We start from the raw sequence: 22,090 nt of genomic DNA, 5'->3' as shown, positions 1-22,090 counted from the left end.
GGGGCTGGGCTAGAAGACCTCCAAGGTCCCTTCAATGCCCATCGCATCTCTGCCAGCTGCCCTGTTACCGCTTGGACCAGGAGACCCCTGTGCAGGATGAGTTGGTGGAGGGAGCTGGTTCTCTGTCCCTCCCCCCACCCCCGCCTTGCTTCTCCTGGCTCCACTTTAGAACCAGCTGCCCCTCCTGCCAATGCTGCCCACTATGATGGAACTTCTCTTTGACTCCCCCTTGACAAAGAAACAAGGATTCTCTCTCTCTCTCCCTCCCTCCCTCCCTCCCTCCATCCATGATTCTCCGACGAGAGGGAGTTGAAGAGCGGAGCAGATCCCAATATATATTGGGGAGGGGGAGGGGAGAAACCAGCTTCGCCCGCCTTTCTCTCCGCAGCCGCCGAGCGGAGCTGCTGTCCGAGACGACCCTGGCCGATGCCAAGCGGGGAGGGCAGGGGAAAGGGGGGGGGAGGGGAAGCAAGGCCAGGGGGTGGGTAGGGTGGGCTGAGCGCCGCGGGGACTGCTGGGAGTCGTAGTCCTCCCTCCCTCCCCAACAAAGGCGGCGGCAGCGGGCGGAGAGAACGCCCCTTCTCCGGGCGCCCAGGTGTTTCCCTGGCATCGCAGCCCCCTCCCCACACCACGTTCCGGCCAGGTAAGGGGAGGGGAAAGAAAAGGCTCCTTAGAGGTGGGGGGCGCCACCCCGCCCCCTTCCCTGCCCCCCCCGGAGGCCCCTCCCGACCCCTCGAAGACCCCCATAGCCGCTTGTTGGACAGCTCCGTCGGAGCCCGTTTGAAGGGGAGACTCCCTCCCCAAATGCAACGCCGGCCACCACAAGGGGCGCCTGCTTTTCCCGATGCCCCCGTCCCGTCCCGTATCCCTGCAGGGTTCGCAGCCGCCCTTTGGAGCGGGGGGCTCCCCTCCTCGCCGGAGCGGAGAGGGGAAAAGAGGGGTAGGGGTCTCCCGCCAGGGGTGGGTTGGGGGCTACGGCTCGGAGGTCCGGGGGGTCCGAATTCCCCGGGAAGGGGGACCCCGAACTGCGGATCTCCCCCCCCACCCTATCCTCGAAGCTTTCGGGGCGGTGGGCTCTTTTTTGGGTTCGGGGGTCTGGGGTCTTAACGGCAGGGAAGGAGTCTGGCCGCCCCCCTCCATTGTCTTCCTCCGGGGGGCCCCTCCCACCTTCGCGTGATTTGGGGAGGGGGGCACTGCCCGCGTCATGTTTGAATCTTTTGATGCCGGGACCCCCCCCCGCCGCCCCCCGCTAAATTAAGGAGAGGAAGGGATAGGTTAGCAACGAGGCATTGGCTGTCGCGGGGGGGGGGGAGGGGGGCAGAGCCAGGCAGGGAGGCGAGCCTAGCCTGGGCTTGGCCGGGCTTGCTTCATGCTACACTGATGAGGTTACCTACTTTGGTAATGAGACGTCTGGAAGGAAACCACCATGCTTGGAGAGCACCAGGGAGCCCACAGTCCTCCTCTCCTCTCCTCCTCCCCCTCCTCCCTTTTTCCTCCTCCTCTTCCTCTTCCTCCTCTCCACAAACTCCATTCCCTTCTAGCACTGATGCTATTCCCTAGTTGGGTCGTGAAACATCTGCAAGAAAAGCACCCAGCTCAGAGAGCACCAAGGACCCCACAGTCCTCCTCCTCCCCTCCTCTTCCTCCTCCTCCTCCTCCTCCCTTCTAGCACTGATGCCGTTCTCTACTTCGGTCACAAAACGTCTCCAGGAGAACTAAGCCAGCTCAAAGAGAATCAAGGACCCCACAGCGGTCCAGATCTCTGCCAACGAATGCCACCCTCTGATTCAGCGGCCCAGATGGGCAGCTTTTCGGATCCCCCAAAGCCCAGGTGTTCTTCCACGTCCTACTTAACCGGCTTCCGATCCTCTCCATGTCTTGCCAGAAGATGGTCTCCTGAAGATGCTCCCATGGTGGACGAGAAGACCAGAGCCGGACTTGCGCTTGGGATGGTTCCGATCTAGGACGCTTGGCGTTGGGACCGCCCCTTCTTCCCTCTCCCCGTTTTAGTGTCCGACGTGTCCGAAGGTAGGAAGGTTCACGCAAAGGAGGGGAGGGGTCCGGATTCCCCTGGAAAATTAATTGCTTCAACAATGTGAAATCCTTGGGGGACCTTTGGAGGAAGTGGGGTGGTGACCCCCCCCATGTGAGAGGAAAGTCAACTTAATTTGACCATTCATTTATTTTGGCCAACGTTGTTCTCTGAAACGCTGGAAGGCAGGATGAGAAACGACGGATGGAAACTCACTCAGGTGAGAAGTAACCTGGAACTAAGGAAGAATTTCCTAACAGGGAGGACAATTAACCGGTGGAACTGCTTGCCACCAGAAGTTGTGGGTTGTTCCAACACTGGAGGTCTTTAAGAAGAGACCAGACAGCCATTTGTCTGGAATGGGATACAGCAGTGATGGCTAACCTTTTTGCCATCGCGTGCCAGGAAGGGGGTGGGGTGGGGGAGGTTCGTGCACACTCGTGCCCACACCCATAATTCTATGCACCCTGCCCCATGCATGCTCACCCTCCCTCACCCCCCCGGCACGTGATGGCCTCCCTAGGAGTCTCTGGAGGCTGGGGACAGCAAAAAACGTCACTCTCTGTCCAACTGGAAGTTGGGAAACAGGCCGTTTTGGGCCTCCGAGGGGGTGAGGAAAGCTGTTTTCACCCTCCCCAGACGCATAGGGAGGATCTGGAGCCAGGTGAGAAAGAAAAACGGGCTTTCCCCACCCCTCCACCCCCAGGCCCTCCGGAGGCAGGAAACAGCCTGTTTCCCTATGCGCGCGCCAGAGTTGCGCTGGCATGCCCACTGATATGGCTACGCCTGCCACCTGTGGCACGCATGCCATAGGTTCGCCATTATGGGGATAGGGTCTCCTGCTTGAACAGGGGCTTGGACTAGATGACCTCCAAGGTCCCTTCCAGTTTTGTGATTCTGTGATTCTGTAAGGGTCTCCTGCCTGAGCATGGGATTGGACTAGATGACCTCTGAGGTCCCTTCCAGCTCTATTCTGATTGATTGATTGAGGGGGGGAAGGGAGGGGCGTCTAGGAAACAGCAGAGGCAACTTGGGACAGCGATAGATAGTCCTCTACTTACGTCCACAATTGAGCCCCAAATGTCTGTTGCTAAGCGAGACATCTGTGAAATACGTGTTGCCCATTTTACAACCTTTCTTGCCACTGTTGCTAAGTGAATCTCTGCTATTGTTAAGTGAGTCGCCCAATTGTTTAGTGAATCTGGCTTCCCCTTTGACTTTGCTTGACACTGCGACCGTCATAAACACGAGTCCGTTGCCAAGTGTCTGAATTTCTATCATGTGACATTGGGGAGGCTGCGATGGTCTTATGTATGAAAAACGGTCATAAGTCAGTTTATCACTTCGAGCGGTCACTAAATGAACTGTCATAAGTTGAGGACTGCCAGTGCCTGTAATGTGAGCATTTGGAACCTCCCCAGTTGAATGCAGAGCTACACGTATTTGATTCTCTCTAACATCCTGCCCTGCACAACATCCCTTCTAGCACTGATGATGTTACCTAGTTGGGTCGTGAAACGTCGGTAGGTAGGGAAGTGATGGGTCACTGGAGGTCAGAGGGGAGATTCATCCTCCTTCACTTATGACATCTGCTCCTGCCGCAGACAGGACCCGCTGATGTGACCCTCTTGGTCAGAGAAGAGAAGCAGGACCCCTGGCCGCTGCGAGAAGATGGAGACCCATTGGGTAAGGCCCAGCCCAAGCAATGCAGGTGAGCGACCGCCAGGTGAGAGTCTCTCTCAGGCCCCCTCGGAATTGGGATGATCCAGATGAGGAGGGGGACACAGGAGATGGGGTGGAGGGGTGGGACGTCCGACAAATTTCCTGAAGGTCAGACTCACTCCTGGGATGGAAGCGCTCCTGGCTGAATTGCAATTTGATAGCCTCGCCTGTACGGGTAAGCCCTCGGCCTACGGTCACGATCGAGCCCAAAATGTATGTCACTAAGTTAAACTTTGGTATTTTGCCCCATTGGACCAGCTTTCTTGCCACAGGCGTTAAATGAATCATTGCAGTTGTTCAGTGAGTCACACAATTGTTAAGCGAATCGTTGCAGTTAATTTGGGCACAGTTGTTAAGTGAATCACTGCAGTTGTTAAGTGAGTCACACAGTTGCTAAGCGAATCATTGCAGTTGTTAAATGAGTCACAAAGTTATTAAGTGAATTATTATGGTTGTTAAGTGAATCATTGCAGTTGTTAAGTGAGTCACACAGTTATTAAGCGAATCCTTGCAGTTGTTAATGGAGTCACATGGTTGTTAAGTGAATCTGGCTTCCCCATTGACTTTGCTTGTTGGAAGGTCGCAAAACAGAATCGCGTGAGTCTGGAACCCTGCGACCGTCATCAATACGAGTCAGTTGCCAAGCGTCTGAATTTTTGTGCCCGCAACCGCAGGGATGCTGCGATGGTCATAAGTGCAAAACAGGGTCTCAAGTCCCTTTTCTTCACTGCCATGGTGACTTTGAACGTGGACTAAGCGAACTAACCCTTGTAAGTGGAGGTCGTTTCTCCTTGATCGGCCTTGTGCTTGCCACTTACCTCCCTGGGCCTCGCGGCACATGCGAGTGAAACAACCGTCCCCTCTGACGGACACCAGAGACCCCTTTATCTGGGGATCCCCCCCCTTTCCGGCTCCCTTGTAAGGTGTGTGTATACGGGAGGGGGTCTTCCTGCCCGTCCGCTAACAGCCTTTTGTTCTGGAGGGGGAGTGGCACCCCCTCTATGGGTTGCCCCACTGTGGCCCCCTCCCTGCCTTTCCCCTCGGCAGAGTTTAAGTTTCACCAAGTCTTGAATTTAGAGGAGGAGGCTTCCTCCTCTGGCAGACCCCCCCCCATCTAGGTAGAGGAGTAAGGAGGTGTGTGGTTGTCCCGGCTACCTGCCCAGAGCGGGGGGGGGGGCAAGACCTCTTCCTCCTGATTGGCCTGGAGTCTCAGAGCCCCATTCCCTTGTCTTGCTCGGGGTTGTTGGTTGTCTTGGCTTCCCAACTTCAGGAGTGGGACTTGGGGGAGGGGGAAATGAGGAACATAGCTGTGGCCCCTGTGCCTTGACTGGGCCCCCCTCCCTTCTCCAGGGGCCAAAGTGGCAGTGAAGGAGGAGCCGGGGGAGGAGTTGTGCATCGGGTGTCCACTGGACCCAGCCGAGCCAGGGAGGCTGTCACCATCAAGCCCCACAGCAGGTAAGGCCTGATGGCGAAAACAGTTAACCGGTGGAACAGCTTGCCACTAGAAGTTGTGGGGGCTCCATCCTTGGAGATTTTCAAGGAGAGAATGGACAGCCACTTGTCTGGAATGGTAAAGGGTCTCCTGCTTAAGCAGGGGGCTGGACTAGAAGACCTTTGAGGTCCCTTCCAACCCTGTTATTCTCTTATTCTGAATGGTATAGGTCTCCTGCTTAAGCAGGGGGTTGGACTAGATGACCCCCAAGATCCCTTCCAATTCTGCCATTCTTTAATTGTTCTTCTAGTCCAAGCCCCTGTTCAAGCAGAAGACCATATACCGTTGCTGACCAATGACTGTCCAGCCTCTCCTGAAAAACTTGTGCCACGGGAAGCGGGGTTTTCACAAACCACCCCAGACGGGACCCTGATGCCTGCTCCAGGTGTGGTCTTCATCCTCCGGGAAGTGTGGCACCTGCATCTCCAGGATGAGGGGGCAGGCACTGCACCGCTGCCCCAACAACACAATTGTGCATCTTGTTCCAGGGATCAAGAAGGAGCTGGAAGAACCGTTGTACCGCGTCGGTCTCTGGGAGGACAGCGATGGGGGGGCCAGCACCGATTCCAGTGAGTTTGTCTGGCCTCAACGCTCTGCCTGAGTAGAGCAGCAGGTGCCAGATGTGGGGTGTGTTCCCCAATGAGGCTGCTGTTCCCCCTTCCCCCTTCCCTGCTGACCCACCTCTCTCCTCCTGTCCCCAGTGGACACCAAGCCCGACGTTATTGTGAAGATGGAACTGGAGGAGGAGGAAGAGGACGACAATGACGAGGTGGGCAAGGAGGACTTTGGCTGCTCCCCGCCTCCTAGGCCTGCCCACCTGGGTGAGTTTGACCCACTCTTGGAGAACTAGTTTGGGACTTGCAATCTGCCTATGATTCATTAACAGCTGTTACGTCAGTTCAGAGGCTTGCACTGTGCCTAAGACAGAGGTCCACAATCCCGAGGATGCAACCCACTTTGTGGAACCTGCCTGGGCTCCATTTTTGGCCGTGATGGCCTCCCTGGCATCTGTTTTCGCTGGCAGAGGGCTGCAAGAGGCCGTTGCGGCTGAAAACAGAGCCCAGGCAGGCCACGAGAGGCCCTCCTGAGCTCCATTTCTGCTGGCAGAGGCACCGTGGACCAGTCCTTCGCTGTTTCCAGGGTGGCCGCATGGGCCAGATGTAAGCACCCCGTGGGCTGGATCCGGCACACGGTTCTTGAGTTAGACACCTCTGTCCAAAATTGGGTCCCCCTCAATCCCCGGACCTTGAATCTTTCGGAACCAGCCCACAGAAGTGGCGAGCGAGAGTGTGCATCCCCACTCACGTGAGCAGCAGGTGAGCACATGCTCAAATCCTCTGTTTGCAAGCGTGGCACGCACAAATGCCTGTCAGTCCCACGGAACCATCCACTCTCCCCTGCCTCTGCTGGTGTGCAAAGTCAAAAAGATATAGGAACTCTGTCCTAGATCACCCTGCTAATTCTTCTTTCTCCTCTGCTAGCCGGATGCTTGGACCCAAGTGCCAATGTGTCGCATGGAAAGATGGGTCAGGAGCCATGCAGAAAGCGCACGGACGGAACTCCTTCTCGGGGTTCATCGAAGAGGAAACACAGCACATCTCGGTGGGCGCAGTCGAGATCTCCTGGGATTCGGAGTGCGGCTCCAGCACCCATGCCCGCATCTGGAGGATCTTTCAGAGCTGCCGAAACAGTGACAGTGGTTGTCTCTGGGGCGGCTGAAGCCCACCGGCGCCCCAAGAGTTCTGCCAATGAGCGGCCTTTTGCCTGCAGTGTCTGCGGGAAGCGGTTCCAGCACCGGGGCAACCTGGTGACCCACCTGCGGGTCCACACAGGAGAGAAACCCTTCCCTTGCGCCGAGTGCGGGAAGAGCTTCAGCCAGAAGGGGGACCTGATGCGCCACCTGCGTGTCCACACAGGGGAGAAGCCCTTCGAGTGCCCCGTCTGCGGCAAGAGCTTCTGCTCCAAGCAGACCTTCGTCCTGCACCAGCGCATCCACACGGGTGAGAAACCCTTCTCCTGCCCTGAGTGCGGGAAACGCTTCAACCGCAAAGCCAACTTCGTCACCCACCAGAAGATCCACCGAGGCGAGCGGCCCTTTGTCTGCGGCGAGTGCGGCAAGGGCTTCTGTGCTCGGAAGACCTTTATCCTCCACCAGAAGATCCACGTGGGCGATCGGCCCTTCGTCTGCCTTGACTGCGGGAAGAGCTTCAGCCGTAATGGGGATCTCACCCGGCACCAGCGCATCCACACTGGTGAGCGGCCCTTCACCTGCGCTGACTGCGGGAAGAGCTTCAGCCACAATGGGGAACTGATCAAGCACCAACGCATCCATACCGGCGAGAAGCCCTTCTCCTGCGCTGAGTGCGGGAAGAGCTTCAACCGCAAGGGCACCCTCGTCACCCACCAGCGCATCCACACTGGTGAGCGTCCTTTTGTCTGCGGCGAGTGCGGCAAGACCTTCAACCTGAAGACCACCCTGATGAAGCACCGGCGCATCCACACCGGTGAGCGGCCATTCACCTGCCTAGAGTGCGGGAAGAGCTTCAAGTACAAGGGGAACCTACGGACTCACCACTTGACGCACACGGTGGAGCGCGTGTACCCTTGCACCGAGTGTGGCCTGGTGTTCGGCCAGCGGAAGGAGCTGAAGGGGCACCAAGCGGCCCACGTGGGGGACTGCTTGCTGCCCTGCTACCGGGACGACGGGGAAAACGTGAACCCCTTCCTCCAGGTGCACCCTCTCCTCCTCTCCTGCTCCCCGCTTCCTGTGCCCCTGGAGACCCTGACCAACTTCAAGCAGGAAGCTGGCAGCAAAAGCCTTGGATTTGAGGATGCCAATGCTTAGACTTGGGGTTGAGAGGGGGGAAGGCACTCTTTAATTGATATCCGGGACACTGTTTTTGGGGTGAACAATGTAGCAACCCACTGTGCTCGGCCGCAGGAGAGAGGCTGGCAGAGAAGGATGCTGCCTTGGGGTGGCGGTGGTGGTACTTTTGGCCCTAGTATGGCAGCCTCAGCCACGAAGGAAGCTGACCATACGGAAGCAGTTATGATTCAGGGTAGGCAGTTGCCAAATCCTTAGTTTAGCAAACTGCGCAGTTACTAGGGGATAGTCAGTTGGCCATTAGGCGGTGCTTCCCAGCTTGTAGAAGGAGGAGGAAGGCTTGAGTCCCCGAAAGTAACAGGGGATCGGTAGAAGCAACATGAAATGAAGGATCGTAAGGTATGGAGTGGCTTTTCTGAAACGGAGGCCAGGGGGCAACTGCTGAGGTAGCCAAAACCAATAAAGCAACATGATTCAAGAGCAAATGACTGACATCACTCCTTGGGGGCGGTGTGTGTGTGTGTGTGTGTGTGTGTGTGTGTGTGTGTGTGTGTGAAGAGGAAGAGCTGGTGGTGGGGGCTCCTCTGGGTTGCTCTTGTGAGGGGGAGGGGGGAAAGGCACAAGCTCACCTTATATCTGGAAAGAAAAATGGCCGAACAGATCATGGGTTGTCTAGCACAGTTTGTCGCTTGACGGCCTGGCTGGGGTGGGGGAAGGGGAACCGGGCCCTGTGAGTGGTGGGCTGGTGGGTGGGTGCGTGCACACACAGCTCGGCTGCATGGCTGACTGGCTGATTAACTGATTGATTGACTGACTGATTAACTTGCTGACTCATTGATTGACTGACTGACATTGATGGACTGCCTGCCTGATTGATTACCTGATTGATTGGTTGATTGATTGATTATCTGACTGATTGACCGACTGATTAACTCACTGACTCATTGATTGACTGACTAACTGATGGACTGACTGAGTAGCTGACTGATTGATTGACTGACTGACTCTCTAACTGATTGACTGAATAACTGAGTGATTGACTGATTGATTGATTGACTGACATTGACTGACTGACATTGATTGACTGACATTGATTGATTACCTGATTGGTTGGTTGGCTGATTGATTATCTGACTTGACTGACTGACTGATTAACTCAGTGACTCATTGATTGACTGATTGACTATCTAACTGATTGACTGATATTGACTGAGTAACTGACTGATTGATTGATTGACTCTGACTGATTAATTCACTGACATTGATTGACTGACTGATTAACTAATTGACTGATTAACTGATTGATTAACTGACTGATTGACTAATTGATTGATTGACTGATTGATTGGTGGATTGATTGATTTCAAGGGCCACCCACCCACACGTAAAACACTCTGGGCATCTTAGGAGGGTCTCCTTTCATTTCTCCCCCAAGAAAAGATGAAGCCTCCGGAAGCCTTAAACCAGATTCCCGATTTCCCAGACAGGAATCCTTCCTTGGTCGATCAATTCTCCTTGATTAAAAAACATGTCAAAAGTCTTGGTTTTAAGAAACCTCACTGCCCCAGGGGTATTCTCCCCACACAACCCACTGCATCTAGGGCAGACTCCTTCCACATACGGTAGTCCTCGACTTACGACAGTTCACTTAGTGACCGTTCCAAGTTACGACGGCCCTGAACAAAGTGACATAGGACCATTGTTCAGACTTACAACCGTTGCAATGCCTGCAGGGTCACGCAATCAAAATTCAATCGCTGGGCAACTGGCTCCTATTTACGACGGTCGCAGTGTCTCTGGGTCACATGATCCCTTTTTGGCAACCTGGCCCTGAGCCAAATTCCCCGGGGAAGCCCGATTCGCTTCCCGAACGTGTTCCTAACGTATGGTCGTAAAACAGGGCAGAATGCATTTAACAAATGTGTCACTGAGCATCAGGAATTTCAGGCTCAATTGTGGTCATATGTTGAGGACTACCCCCCTCTCTCTTTCTCTCTCTCTTTTTTTCTCTCTTTCTCTCTTTCTCTCTCCCTTTCTCTCTTTTTCTTTTTCTCCCACTTTTTCTTTCTTTCTCTCTCTCTTTCTCTCTTTCTCCTACTCTCTTTCTCTTTCTCTCTCTCTCTCCCTTTCTCTTTTTCTCTTTCTCCCTCCCTCTCTTTCTTTTTCTTTTTCTTTCTCTTTCTCTCTCTCTTTCTTTCTCTCTCTCTCTTTCTCTTTCTCTTCCTCCCTCCCTGCCTCTCTTTCTTTTTCTTTCTCTTTCTCTTTCTCTCTCTCTTTCTTTCTTTCTCTCTCTCTCTTTCTCTTTCTCCCTCCCTCCCTCTCTTTCTTTTTCTTTCTCTCTTTCTCTTTCTCTCTCTCTCTTCCTTTCTCTCTCTCTCTTTCTCTCTTTCTCTTTCTCCCTCCCTCCCTCCCTCTTTCTTTTTCTTTCTCTCTTTCTTTCTCTCTCTCTTTCTTTCTTTCTCTCTCTCTCTTTCTCTTTCTCCCTCCCTCCCTCTTTCTTTTTCTTTCTCTCTTTCTCTCTCTCTCTCTCTCTCTTTCTTTCTTTCTCTTTCTCTCTCTCTCTTTCTCTCTTTCTTTCTCCCACTCCCCCATTTCTCACTCACTCACTCACTCACTCACACATATCAGATAATTTAAAAACCCTGAAAATCTTTTTTTTTTTTGGGAGGGGATATGAATTTGTCCTCTGCATGTTTTTAAAAGCTGAACGTGTTTTCCCTGATTAAGGTTCTCTTGGGAGGGATCTTTGAAGCCAGCCCCTCTCCCCCTCCCCACCCTTTGGCACCATGGAGCAGGGTGAAGGGGCGGGAGCTGCCAGATCAGCTCCATCTATTCTCCAAAGAGCACCAGAAGGCCAGACAAGAAGCAAACTCACCAAGGAAAGATGCAACCTGGAATTAAGGAGAAACTTCCTAACAGGGAGGACAATTAGCTGGTGGAACTGCTTGCCACCAGAAGTTGTGGGTATTCAATCACTGGAGGCTTTTAAGATGAGACTGGACAGCCATTTGCCTGAAATGGGATAGGGTCCCCTGCTCAAGCAAGGGATTGGACTAGATGACCTCCAAGGTTCCTTCCAGAGGTGGGTTTCAGCAGGTTCTGACCAGTTCTGGAGAACTGGTAGCAAAACTTTTTGAGTGATTTGGAGAACCGGTAGTAAAAATTCTGACTGGCCCCACCCCCCTCTATTCTCTGCCTCCTAAGTCCCAGCTGATTTTGGGGATTTTGCAGTAACCTTCCTCTGGATTGGGGACAGGGGTGGGTTCTACTTACCTTTACTACTGGTTTGCAACGGGGCCGTGAGCCCATGCTTGCTTCACTTGCGTGCGTGCTCTTCTGTGCATGCGCAGAAGCATTTCGATGACACTGGGGTCGGTGGGCGGAGCCTCCCGCCAGTTTTACTACCGGTTCTATAGAACCGTGTGAACCGGGGGCAACTCACCACTGATTGGGGACAGAGTGGACATTTTTTTAAAAAAAAATTTGATTTATATGCCGCCCTTTTCCGGAGACTCAGGGCGGCTTACAGGAGATTTTACAGTATCCTTCCCCTGCCACGCCCACCAAGCCACACCCACCAAGCACCGCCCACAGAACCGGTAGTAAAAATATTTGAAACCCAGCACTGGTCCCTTCCATGTCTGTTATTCTGTAAGGATCTCCTGTTTGAATAAGGGATTGGACTAGAAGACCTCCGAGGTCCCTTCCAACTCTGATTCTGTTCACAGCCGACAGAACAGTTCCTCAGTCCAGCTGCTGGGAGTCTCTGGTGGGGCCGGAGTTGGAGCAGAAGATGGAAAAGAAGGAGATGGGGGGGAGGAGGAGGAGGAGGAAGAAAAACGGGAGGAGGAAGAGGAAGGAGGAGGAACAGAAAGAAGAGGGAGGAGGAGGAAAAGCAGGAGGAGGTAGGGAGGAAGAGGAGGAGGAAGAAGGAAGGGGAAGAAGAAAAGGAAGAAGGAGGAGGAAAAGCAGAAGAAAGAAAAGAAGGAGAGGAGGGGAGGAGGAAGAGAAGGAAAAGTAGAAGCAGCAAACAGATGGGGAGGGGGAGGAGGAAGAAGAGGAGGAAGAAGAGGAAGGAGGGGGAAAAGCAGAAGAAGGAGAGGAGAAGAGGAAGCTAACAAGCTGCTTAACAATCAGCATCCACAAGAAAGCAGGCACCTGGGAGTCCTGCATTACAACTGTTGTGACTTCCAACCATAAAGGCCAGTTCTCCATTTATGGCCGTTACATTGCGGACTATCGGTTGAGGTAACTTGTTGGCTGATAACCAACCCTTGAACTTTCCCCCTTTAAAGCCGAGCCTTCACCAACATTAGTGTGATCCCCTCCCTCCCCATTTGTCTTCCTTGGATGGTGGTTTAATGCTGGCCAAAGAAGCTTGGTCCTTTATGAGAGCTTCTAAACCCACCCGGATGGCTCCTGGACCTGGAAAACCCCCAGATGTGGCACCAACCAACATGCCAACCTAGGACCTATGAGACCAGAGACCACTGTCAGCTTCACGCCAAGGTTTTATTGGGAAGAAGCCAGCCAAGCCCATCATAGAGTTTCCAGTTGAGCTCCTTGGTCATCTACAAACAGGAGGACAGAAGAAGTGAAGCTACAGGAGATCTCCTGATCATCAGCCATGGTGGAGATGGAAGCCATGCTTGCCTGATTCAGCCCTTAGAAGTTCGGGGGCCTTGAGAGCCTTCAGAAATCCCAAGCAGAGAACCTTCCTCAGGTCTTCCACTGGAAGGTCACCTCCAGCTGGGCTTCCTTGGCCAATGTCACGATTTTGGAGAGGCCCACGGCCACTTTGGCCGCCTGGTCCAGGTCGTCACAGGCCAAGATCTCCAGCTTGCTCTGGGCTATCAAAACCTTTGCCTGCTCGACTTGGGTGCCCTGCAACCTGACCACCACGGGAATCTTCAGCTCCAGCTCGGTAGCCGCCAGGATGATGCCTTTGGCGATGATGTCGCAGTGCATGATGCCACCAAAAATGTTGACTAGGATGGACTGCACCCGCTTGTCGGATGTGATCAGCTTGAAGGCCTCCTTTACCTGCTCCGCCGTGGCCCCTCCACCGACGTCCAGGAAGTTGGCCGGCGAGCCTCCGTGGAGCTTGATGATGTCCATGGTGGCCATGGCTAAGCCTGCCCCATTGACCAGACAACCGATGTTCCCATCCAACGCGATGTAGTTCAGTTCTGCGTTGGCTGCCTCTCTCTCCTTCTCGTCCATCTGGGTCCAGTCCTGCAGCTTGAAGACCTTCTGCTGACGGAAGGCTGAATTGTCATCGAAGTTGATTTTGGCGTCCACACACATCACGGTCCCCGTAGAGTCCTCCGCCAGTGGGTTGATCTCCACCAGGAGTGCGTCGTACTTGATAAATAGGTGGTACAGCTTGACCATGTTCTCGGCAGCCGCACCCACCACCTTGGTGGGAAATCCCATTTTCCGGGCCAGCCGTAGGGCCTGATCTTCCTGGATGCCCTCCACGATGTTCACCGGTTCTTTCAAGATGGCCTCTGGGTTCTCGGCGGCCACCTCTTCGATGTTGACCCCACCTTGGGAGCTGCCAATCAACACCGGTCCCTGGAAGGCACCCTCCATGGTGATGGCAAAGTAGTACTCCTTCCGCAAATAGCGGCGTTCGCAGACAAGAACCTGGTTGCAGATCCGTCCTTTCTCGCCCGTCTGCTTGGTGAAGAGCTTCTTGCCGATCATCCTTGAAGCCACCTCCTTGGCCTCCTCTGGAGAACCCACCATCTGCACACCGCCCTTCAGCCCACCTTCAAAGGTCCCTTTGCCGCGCCCCCCGGCTAAAACCTGGGCCTTCACCACCAGGTCCTCCGTCCCGATCTTCTCGGCGGCTTGGAAGGCCTCCTCGGGGGTTTTGGCCACCAGGGCCTTTGGCACTGAGACACCAGCTTCCTTTAGCAGCTGCATACTCAGGTATTCATGGAGGGAGAGATCCCTTCGTTGCGGTGCCCAGAACTTGGGACGTCCCACAGTGCCTAGTCCACTATGTCTGCCCATCCGTCGTACCACGTTCGCTGCCCAGTGACCGAACATGGAGGAAGCCCCTCTGTCTTTCTTGTCTTCTTCAGACTCCCAACTGCCCTTCTGAGCAGAAGCAAAGACCACCTCCCAGAATTCTTTTTCTAACTGCCTCTGGGCTGCCTGTGATTGGTCGGATCCAGGGTTCCAGGTGCTTCATATGTATACACACACACACACACACACACACACACACACACACACACACACACACACAGTCCAACCCCCTGTTCAAGCAGGGGACCCTTACAGAATTACAGAATCACAGAGCTGGAAAGGACCTTGGAGGTCATCTAGTCCAAACCCCTGCTCAGGAAGGAAACCCTATACCAGTGTTGGCGAACCTTTTTCTCATGGCTTGCTGGAAGTGTGTATGTGTGCGTGCAACAGCTCATGTGCGTGCCAGCACCCATAAGGCAATGTGAACCCTCCCACATGCGCATGCGCACATGGCCCCCCTGTGCATGCCCCCCACATTGCGCATGCACGCCCTGCACATGCATTTTGGCCCCCCACCCTGTTTTGGGCCTGGAAAGTCGTGATTCTGAGGGCAGTCCGGGGCTTCCCTGTCTCCCTGCCTGAGCAATCAGCAGCCTGTCTCTTAGTTGGCGAGAATGGCCACAGCCCTCCCCCGCCCTCTCTCTCCAAAGTTCCTCGTGGCAGAGGCAGCATTACTTACCCGCTGAAAGCGCAGCCCTGGCTGCTATTTCTGCCTCTTCTCCAACCACTCGGAGTCCTGCGTAATAGCGCTGTGGCTTGCTCGATGGAGCTGCAGTTTGGATTCAGGCAGAGAGAGACAGGGAAGCCCCGGACCGCCCATCCTTGCCACCACTGCCCCCTGGGCGGCAGTGGTTCTCGCACAGCCGCTTCCCTGGGAATGGCAGGAGCAGCTGGCAGGGGAGAGGGGATGGTGGCCTGCTGTGGCAGCAGGCAGTTCGTGCTGGCTAAGAGGCAACGTTCCTCCTCCTGCCAGCCTTCAGCTCAGCTCCAGCCAGCCATACCGGCCTCCCCCTGCGGCAGCCCACGTGGATCCCAGGCAGCGCCATTTCGGGGCCTTTCCTCATGGTGGTGGTGACGAGGCAGGCAGACAGCTGGGTGCACGGGAGCGACTGGCGGCAGCGCTCCTGGCTGGCAGAGGGTGGAGTCCCGGGGCTGCCCGCAGGCAATGATGGCATGGCTGGTGCGCATGCGCACTAAGACGTCAAGGCCAGCTGATCGTCACACGCGCATGCGCACCATACACGTGCGATGCTCAGTAACCAGCAGAGTAGCTGGCTGATGCGCATGCGTGCCCTGGAAACCCGGAAGAAGAATGGGTGATGCCACGCATGCTGGGTGACATGGCTCTGTGTGCCACTTCCGGCATGCGTGCCATAGGTTCGCCAACACAGCCCTATACTATTTCAAACAGTCTCTTCTTAAAAACCTCCAGTGATGGAGCATCCATAATTTATGGTGGCAAGCTGTTCCACTGGTTAATTGTCCCCATTGTTAGGAAATTGCTCCTTCATTCCCAGTTGCTTCTCTCCTGCATGAGTTTCCATCCATTGCTGCTTGTCCTGCCCTCTGGTGCTTTGGAGAATATTATATGATAGATGACAAAAGATGATAGATGATAGGTAGATAGATAGATAGATAGATAGATAGATAGATAGATAGATAGATAATAGATGATGGATAGATAATAGCAGGGGTGAAATCTACTTACCTTCCTTACCGGTTCAGAAGTGCATGTGCCATGCAGAGGGTAAAAAACACATTACTTCCTGATTAAAACCAGGAAGTAATGACACCCGGGTGGGTGGGCGGAGCCTTGTGCCACCATCACTACTGGTTCTCCAAACCACCAGCCACAATTGCTACCGGATCACCCGATCCGGCCTGAACTGGGAGGATTTCACCCCTAGATAATAGATATTGATAGGTATAATGGATAGAGAGATAGAGATGGATGGATAAATGAATACATTTAGATGAATAGATATATCATAGTTGATACATTTTTGAAGAGATAGATAGATAGATAGATAGATAGATAGATAGATAGATAGATAGATAGATAGGTGATAAATGATAGGTAGATGATAAATGATAGATGATAGATAGATAGATAGATGATAGATAGATGATAGATAGATGATAGATAGATAGATAGATAGATAGATAGATAGATAGATAGATGATAAATGATAGGTAGATGATAAATGATAGATGATAGATAGATAGATAGATAGATAGAGAGATAGATAGATAGATAGATAGATGATAAATGATAGGTAGATGATAGATGATGAATGATAGGTAGATGATAAATGATAGATGATAGATAGACATAGATAGATAGACAACTAGCTAGCTATCTAGATGATAAATGATAGGTAGATGATAAATGATAGGTAGATGATAGATGGATAGATGGATGACTAGATAGAGAGAGATTATAAATGATAGGAAGATGATAAATAGGTAGATGATATAGATGATAGATAGATAGATAGAAGATAGATAGATAGAGATAGATAGATAGATAATAAATGATAAGTAGTTGATAAATGATAGGTAGATGATAGGTAGATAGATACATAGATAGCTAGATAGATACATAGGTAGGTATGTAGATGATAAATGATAGGTAGATGATATAGATGATAGATAGATAAATGATAGGTAGATGATAAATGATAAGTAGATGATAGATAGATAGATAGATAGATGATAGGTAGATGATAGGTAGATGATAGGTAGTTAGATAGATGATAGATAGATAGATAGATAGATAGATAGATATAGATAGATGATAAATGATAGATAGATGATAAATGATAGGTAGATGATATAAATGATATAGATGATAGATAGATAGACAGATAGATGATAGATAGATAGATAGATAGATAGATAGATAGATAGATAGATAGATAGATAGATGATAAATGATAGGTAGATGATAAATGATTGGTAGATGATAGATAGATAGATAGATAGATAGATAGATAGATAGATAGATGATAAATGATAGGTAGATGATAGATGATGAATGATAGGTAGATGATAAATGATAGATGATAGATAGACATAGATAGATAGACAACTAGCTAGCTATCTAGATGATAAATGATAGGTAGATGATAAATGATAGATAGATGATAAATGATAGGTAGATGATATAAATGATATAGATGATAGATAGATAGACAGATAGATGATAGATAGATAGATAGATAGATAGATAGATAGATAGATGATGAATGATAGGTAGATGATAAATGATAGATGATAGATAGACATAGATAGATAGACAACTAGCTAGCTATCTAGATGATAAATGATAGGTAGATGATAAATGATAGGTAGATGATAGATGGATAGATGGATGACTAGATAGAGAGAGATTATAAATGATAGGAAGATGATAAATAGGTAGATGATATAGATGATAGATAGATAGATAGAAGATAGATAGATAGAGATAGATAGATAGATAATAAATGATAGGTAGTTGATAAATGATAGGTAGATGATAGCTAGATAGATACATAGTTAGATAGCTAGATAGATACATAGGTAGGTATGTAGATGATAAATGATAGGTAGATGATATAGATGATAGATAGAGATAGATAGATAATAAATGGTAGGTAGATGATAAATGATGATGATAGATAGATAGATAGATAGATAGATGATAAATGATAAGTAGATGATTCATAGATAGATAGATAGATACATAGGTAGGTAGATAGATGATAAATGATGGGTAGATGATATAGATAGATAGATAGATAAATGATAGGTAGATGATAAACGATGATAGATAGATAGATGATAGATAATAAATGATAGGTAGATGATAGGTAGATAGATGATAGATGATAGATAGATAGATAGATATAGATAGATGATAAATGATAGGTAGATGATAAATGATAGGTATATGATATAAATGATATAGATGATAGATAGATAGACAGACAGATAGATAGATAGATGATAGATTTCTTTTTTTTGAAAAGATTTTGTTTTTCATTTGAGATTCTAATATTTATTTATGCATATGAAAATATTAATGTACTAAATTACAATTATGCATTCTTTGTCAGTTCCCTTTCTTCCTTTTTTTTCTATATTCAAACTTATTTAATCCTTTTATATCTCTCCTCTAACCATTCATACCATTTATCCTATACCATGTAATATTCTGTTTCCTCCTTATCTTGTATTTCTTTTGTGAGTTTATCCATCTCTGCTATGTTATTATTTTTTTAATTTTGTGCATATATTATTCTTGCTGCTGTTGTGATATGTATAATTAAGTATTGTATTTTTTTTCCCTGTAATTCCCTGGAAGTATTCCTAACAAAAATAGTTCTGGTTTTATCTCTATTCGCTGTTTGGTTATGTCTTCTAAGTTTATTCTCATTCTATTCTAATATTGTTTTACTATTCTAATATTGACACATCCACCACATGTGGTAATATGTTCCTGAATTTTGTTTACATTTCCAACAAGTTGATGGGGTATTGGGGAACATTTTGGCCAGTCTTGCTGGTGGAAGGTGCCACCTATAAAACATTTTATACACATTTTTCCTTGTAGGCTACAGACATTGTCAATTTATAGTTTTTGTTCAGAGGTGGGTTTCAGCAGGTTCTGACCAGTTCTGGAGAACTGGTAGCGGACATTTTGAGTAGTTCGGAGAATCGGTAGTAAAAATTCTGACTGGCCCCGCCCTCATCTAGTCTCTGCTTCCCAAGTCCCAGCTGATCGGGAGGAAATGGGGATTTTGCAGTATCCTTCCCCTGGATTGGGGAGGGAATGGTGATTTTATAGTACCCTTGCCACATCCACCAAGTCACGCCCACAGAACTGGTAGTAAAAAAATTTGAAACCCACCACTGTTTTTGTTCCATAATTTCTCCCATTTCTCCAATTCATTATAACCAAAGTTTTTGGCCCAGATTATCATAGTTTCTTTGACTACCTCCTCCTCCATTTTGTATCTCAATCAATAATTATACATTTTTAAAATCAGTTTGTCCTCTGTGCCTAGTAAACTCTTGTCTAATTCTTGTGATTCTTTTTGAAACCCATATTGTTTTAAATCCTTCCTGTATCTAATTTGTTCCTGCAAGTATGGCCAAAGCATCCACATTTTGAACACGTGGCCATAGGAACACTGCAATGGTCCTAAGTGTGAAAAACACATGCCAGTCACTTTTTTCAGTGCTGTCGTAAGTTCGAACAGTCACTAAATGAGCTAAATGTAAATTGAGGACTGCCTACTAACTTTCTGGTACCGAAAGCAACAAAACAGACACCTAATTCTCTGCTTTTCAGATGGAAATCGGCATCTCTTTCTCGGGAACTTTTCAGGAAGGTCAGAAGCAGTGAAGCTCCAAGTTCCACCTGCAGAGAAAGTAAGACTTCCATCTTGGGGTTTTGCCTGCGGGACATTAAGGAGGCGGGGCAGAGGCAAATGAGGTCACAGAACCTCTGGCTTCAGCCAATGAGAAACCACCAGGAAGCAGTGGGCTGTTGTTTTTTCCAAACCGTAACAGCCAGTTGGAAGGTCTCCTCCTCCTCCTTCGGGAGGCGATCCCAACTTGGCTGAAGGCATCTAGCCATTTCCATGTTCTGGACGCAGGCAGTCAGAGCAGCCCAACTGATATGGACCAAGGTCTTCTGGACAGGCTGGGGCGCCAGGGCCTTGGGGTTTGGGGCCAGCCGCCGATTTTCAACGACATCTCCCATCTGGCAGCTACAACGTCAACGTCTCCGGCACCTGTCCATCCATGAATACCTGAGCATGAAGCTGTTGAAGGAGGCCGGTGTTTCCGTCCCGTATGGCTTGGTGGCGAGGACACCAGAAGAAGCTTACAAAGTGGCAAGGAAGATCGGCACCAACGACTTGGTGGTAAAGGCCCAGGTGGTCGCCGGGGGACGAGAAAAGGGAGTCTTCGAAGGGGGCCTGAAGGGGGGTGTGCAGATTGTGTGTTCTCCAGAGGAGGCTGAGGAGGTGGCCGCCCAGATGATCGGCAAGAGGCTCTTCACCAAGCAGACGGGCGAAAAAGGACGGATCTGCAACCAGGTTTTTATCTGTGAACGCCGTTACCTGCGGAAGGAGTACTACTTCGCCATCACCATGGAGAGGGACTTCCATGGACCGGTCATCATTGCCAGCTCTCAAGGTGGCCTCCAAATTGAAGATGTGGCGACCGAGAAGCCAGCATCCATCCTGAAGGAGCCGGTGGACATCGTGATGGGCCTCTGCATGAGCCAGGCCATTCCATTGGCTGAGAAGATGGGCTTCCCTTCGCAGCTGGCAGAAGAGGCAGCGGACACCATGGTCAAGCTGTACAACTTCTTCATCGACTACGACGCAGTCATGGTGGAGATCAACCCGTTGGTGGAGGACTCCACCGGGAGGGTGATGTGCATGGACGCCAAGGTCATTTTCGACAGCAACTCGGCCTTCCGTCAGCAGAAGGTCTTCGAGCTGCAGGATTGGACCCAGATGGATGAGAAGGAGAGACAGGCAGCCAATGCGGATCTGAACTACATCGCGTTGGATGGGAACATCGGCTGTCTGGTCAATGGGGCGGGCTTGGCCATGGCCACCATGGACATCATCAAGCTGCATGGAGGTGCACCGGCCAACTACCTCAGTGTGGGCGGAGGGGCCACGGTAGAGCAAGTCACCGAGGCCTTCAAGCTGATCACCGCTGATGAGAAAGTCCAGGCGATTCTGGTCAACATCTTTGGCGGGCTCATGCGCTGTGACGTCATCGCACATGGGATTATCATGTCCGCTGAAGACCTGGAGCTGAAGATCCCCATTGTGGTGCGTTTGCAGGGGACCCGGGTGGCTGATGCCAAAGTCCTGATCGCCGAGAGCGGCTTGAAGATCCTGGCTTGTGATGATCTGGACCGGGCGGCCATGATGGCTGTCACGCTTGCCGAGATCATGAGGTTGGCGAAAGAGGTGGACATTGATGTGAAGTTTCACTTGCCCTCCTGAGACACCACGGACACCACGGCCGCCACGGAGGGCCCGTTCCCGAGCACAGCTCCCTCCCCCTTCCTCCGTCCTATTTGGGGGTGGGGGGCAGCTTAGGTTTGCCCTCACACTCTGCTCAATTTCAACATGGCCACTCTGCAAATATCCCGTGGTTGCCCTTGTTTGCAAATTCTTGCCAGAGAACCTGGAAGACGAAAATATGTTGCCTGCTAATAAAGTCTGAGTTTAAAGAAAGTTTATCTTCTTGACTGCAGGGGATAGAAGGGGTGGAGGGGGAGGATAAATCTGGCTCTGATGGGGTGGAGGCGAGGGTCTTCCCTGGCTCTGTTGAGCAATGGGGATGGGGGGCTGTGCTGGATTGCACTGGGGAGCACTGTTTTCTTGCACCCCCATTCCTGATAGGCCTCTCTCTCTGTCTCTCTGCCTCTCTTTCCATCTGTTCTGTCCCCGTCTCACACATGCACCCCCACAGACAGGCAACAACTAAAGAACTCAGCTGACAACAGTTTTATCTGGTATCAGAATTGGCAGCAACCCAGTGGCTGGCTGCCAGGTATTCTTTACTCACGAGGGGGGAGTTTCTCCCTTCGTCTGGGAACAAAGCCAATACATAATAATCAACAAAGTCCAGTAAATACAAAGAAGATCGTCCGACATCCGTTTTTTGCTTGTCACAGAGCTGAACCGGCCACCACACCCTCTTTTATACCCTGTGGGGTGTGGTCCAGTGACTCAGCCTAATCCCTGGCATGCCTCTTCTTCTGTTGCATGCGCTTATCTCTGCGACGCTGCCAAGGATCCAGCCAAGACTCATCTTCCTCATTACTGTCCACCTGTGGCTGCGTGGACGTGCTTGGCCCCGGGCGTATCTCTTGACCTTCGGCGGACACTGAAGGCATTGCCAGAGAGGAGGGTCCTGGAGAGGGAGGCCTTGCCAACTCCTCTCCTTCACTCTTGGA

At 50.8% G+C, this 22,090-nt stretch overlaps 1 protein-coding gene and 2 pseudogenes across 31 annotated transcripts; 2 read left to right on the top strand and 1 right to left on the bottom strand.

Annotated features, from left to right (window-relative positions):
- The first annotated feature begins 388 nt into the window (after positions 1–388).
- Positions 389–8,555, top strand: LOC117669225 (uncharacterized). 29 transcript variants are annotated; one of them, XM_087894357.1, is made up of 9 exons: positions 401–643; positions 1,886–2,028; positions 2,218–2,252; positions 3,637–3,758; positions 5,105–5,209; positions 5,497–5,631; positions 5,735–5,815; positions 5,948–6,067; positions 6,728–8,555. In XM_087894357.1, exons 4-9 carry the CDS (start codon positions 3,704–3,706, stop codon positions 8,089–8,091), a joined length of 1,860 nt encoding a protein of 619 aa, XP_087750483.1. In that variant the 5' UTR covers positions 401–643; positions 1,886–2,028; positions 2,218–2,252; positions 3,637–3,703; the 3' UTR covers positions 8,092–8,555. The 29 variants fall into 29 exon arrangements, with proteins under 29 accessions (XP_087750497.1, XP_087750483.1, XP_087750503.1 ...); XM_087894377.1 differs by adding an exon at positions 4,334–4,524 and having other exon boundaries at positions 1,886–2,252; positions 3,637–3,743; XM_087894371.1 differs by lacking the exon at positions 5,497–5,631 and having other exon boundaries at positions 389–643; positions 3,637–3,743.
- A 4,010-nt stretch (positions 8,556–12,565) lies between these two features.
- LOC117669227 (succinate--CoA ligase [ADP-forming] subunit beta, mitochondrial pseudogene) lies at positions 12,566–14,212 on the bottom strand (annotated as a pseudogene). Its single transcript, XR_015734301.1, has one exon. The product of XR_015734301.1 is annotated as a succinate--CoA ligase [ADP-forming] subunit beta, mitochondrial pseudogene (transcript).
- A 1,719-nt stretch (positions 14,213–15,931) lies between these two features.
- On the top strand, positions 15,932–21,365 carry LOC117669230 (succinate--CoA ligase [ADP-forming] subunit beta, mitochondrial pseudogene; annotated as a pseudogene). Its single transcript, XR_015734300.1, has 2 exons — positions 15,932–16,036; positions 19,451–21,365. The product of XR_015734300.1 is annotated as a succinate--CoA ligase [ADP-forming] subunit beta, mitochondrial pseudogene (transcript).
- Positions 21,366–22,090: the final 725 nt, after the last annotated feature.

The sequence above is a fragment of the Pantherophis guttatus genome, chromosome 4 (genome assembly GCF_059756535.1).
Source record: "Pantherophis guttatus breed Tessera chromosome 4, ASM5975653v1, whole genome shotgun sequence".
In the NCBI taxonomy this organism is placed as follows: domain Eukaryota; kingdom Metazoa; phylum Chordata; class Lepidosauria; order Squamata; family Colubridae; genus Pantherophis; species Pantherophis guttatus.
Note: the sequence above shows the minus strand (reverse complement) of the source record. Positions and strands in the feature narration are given on the sequence as shown.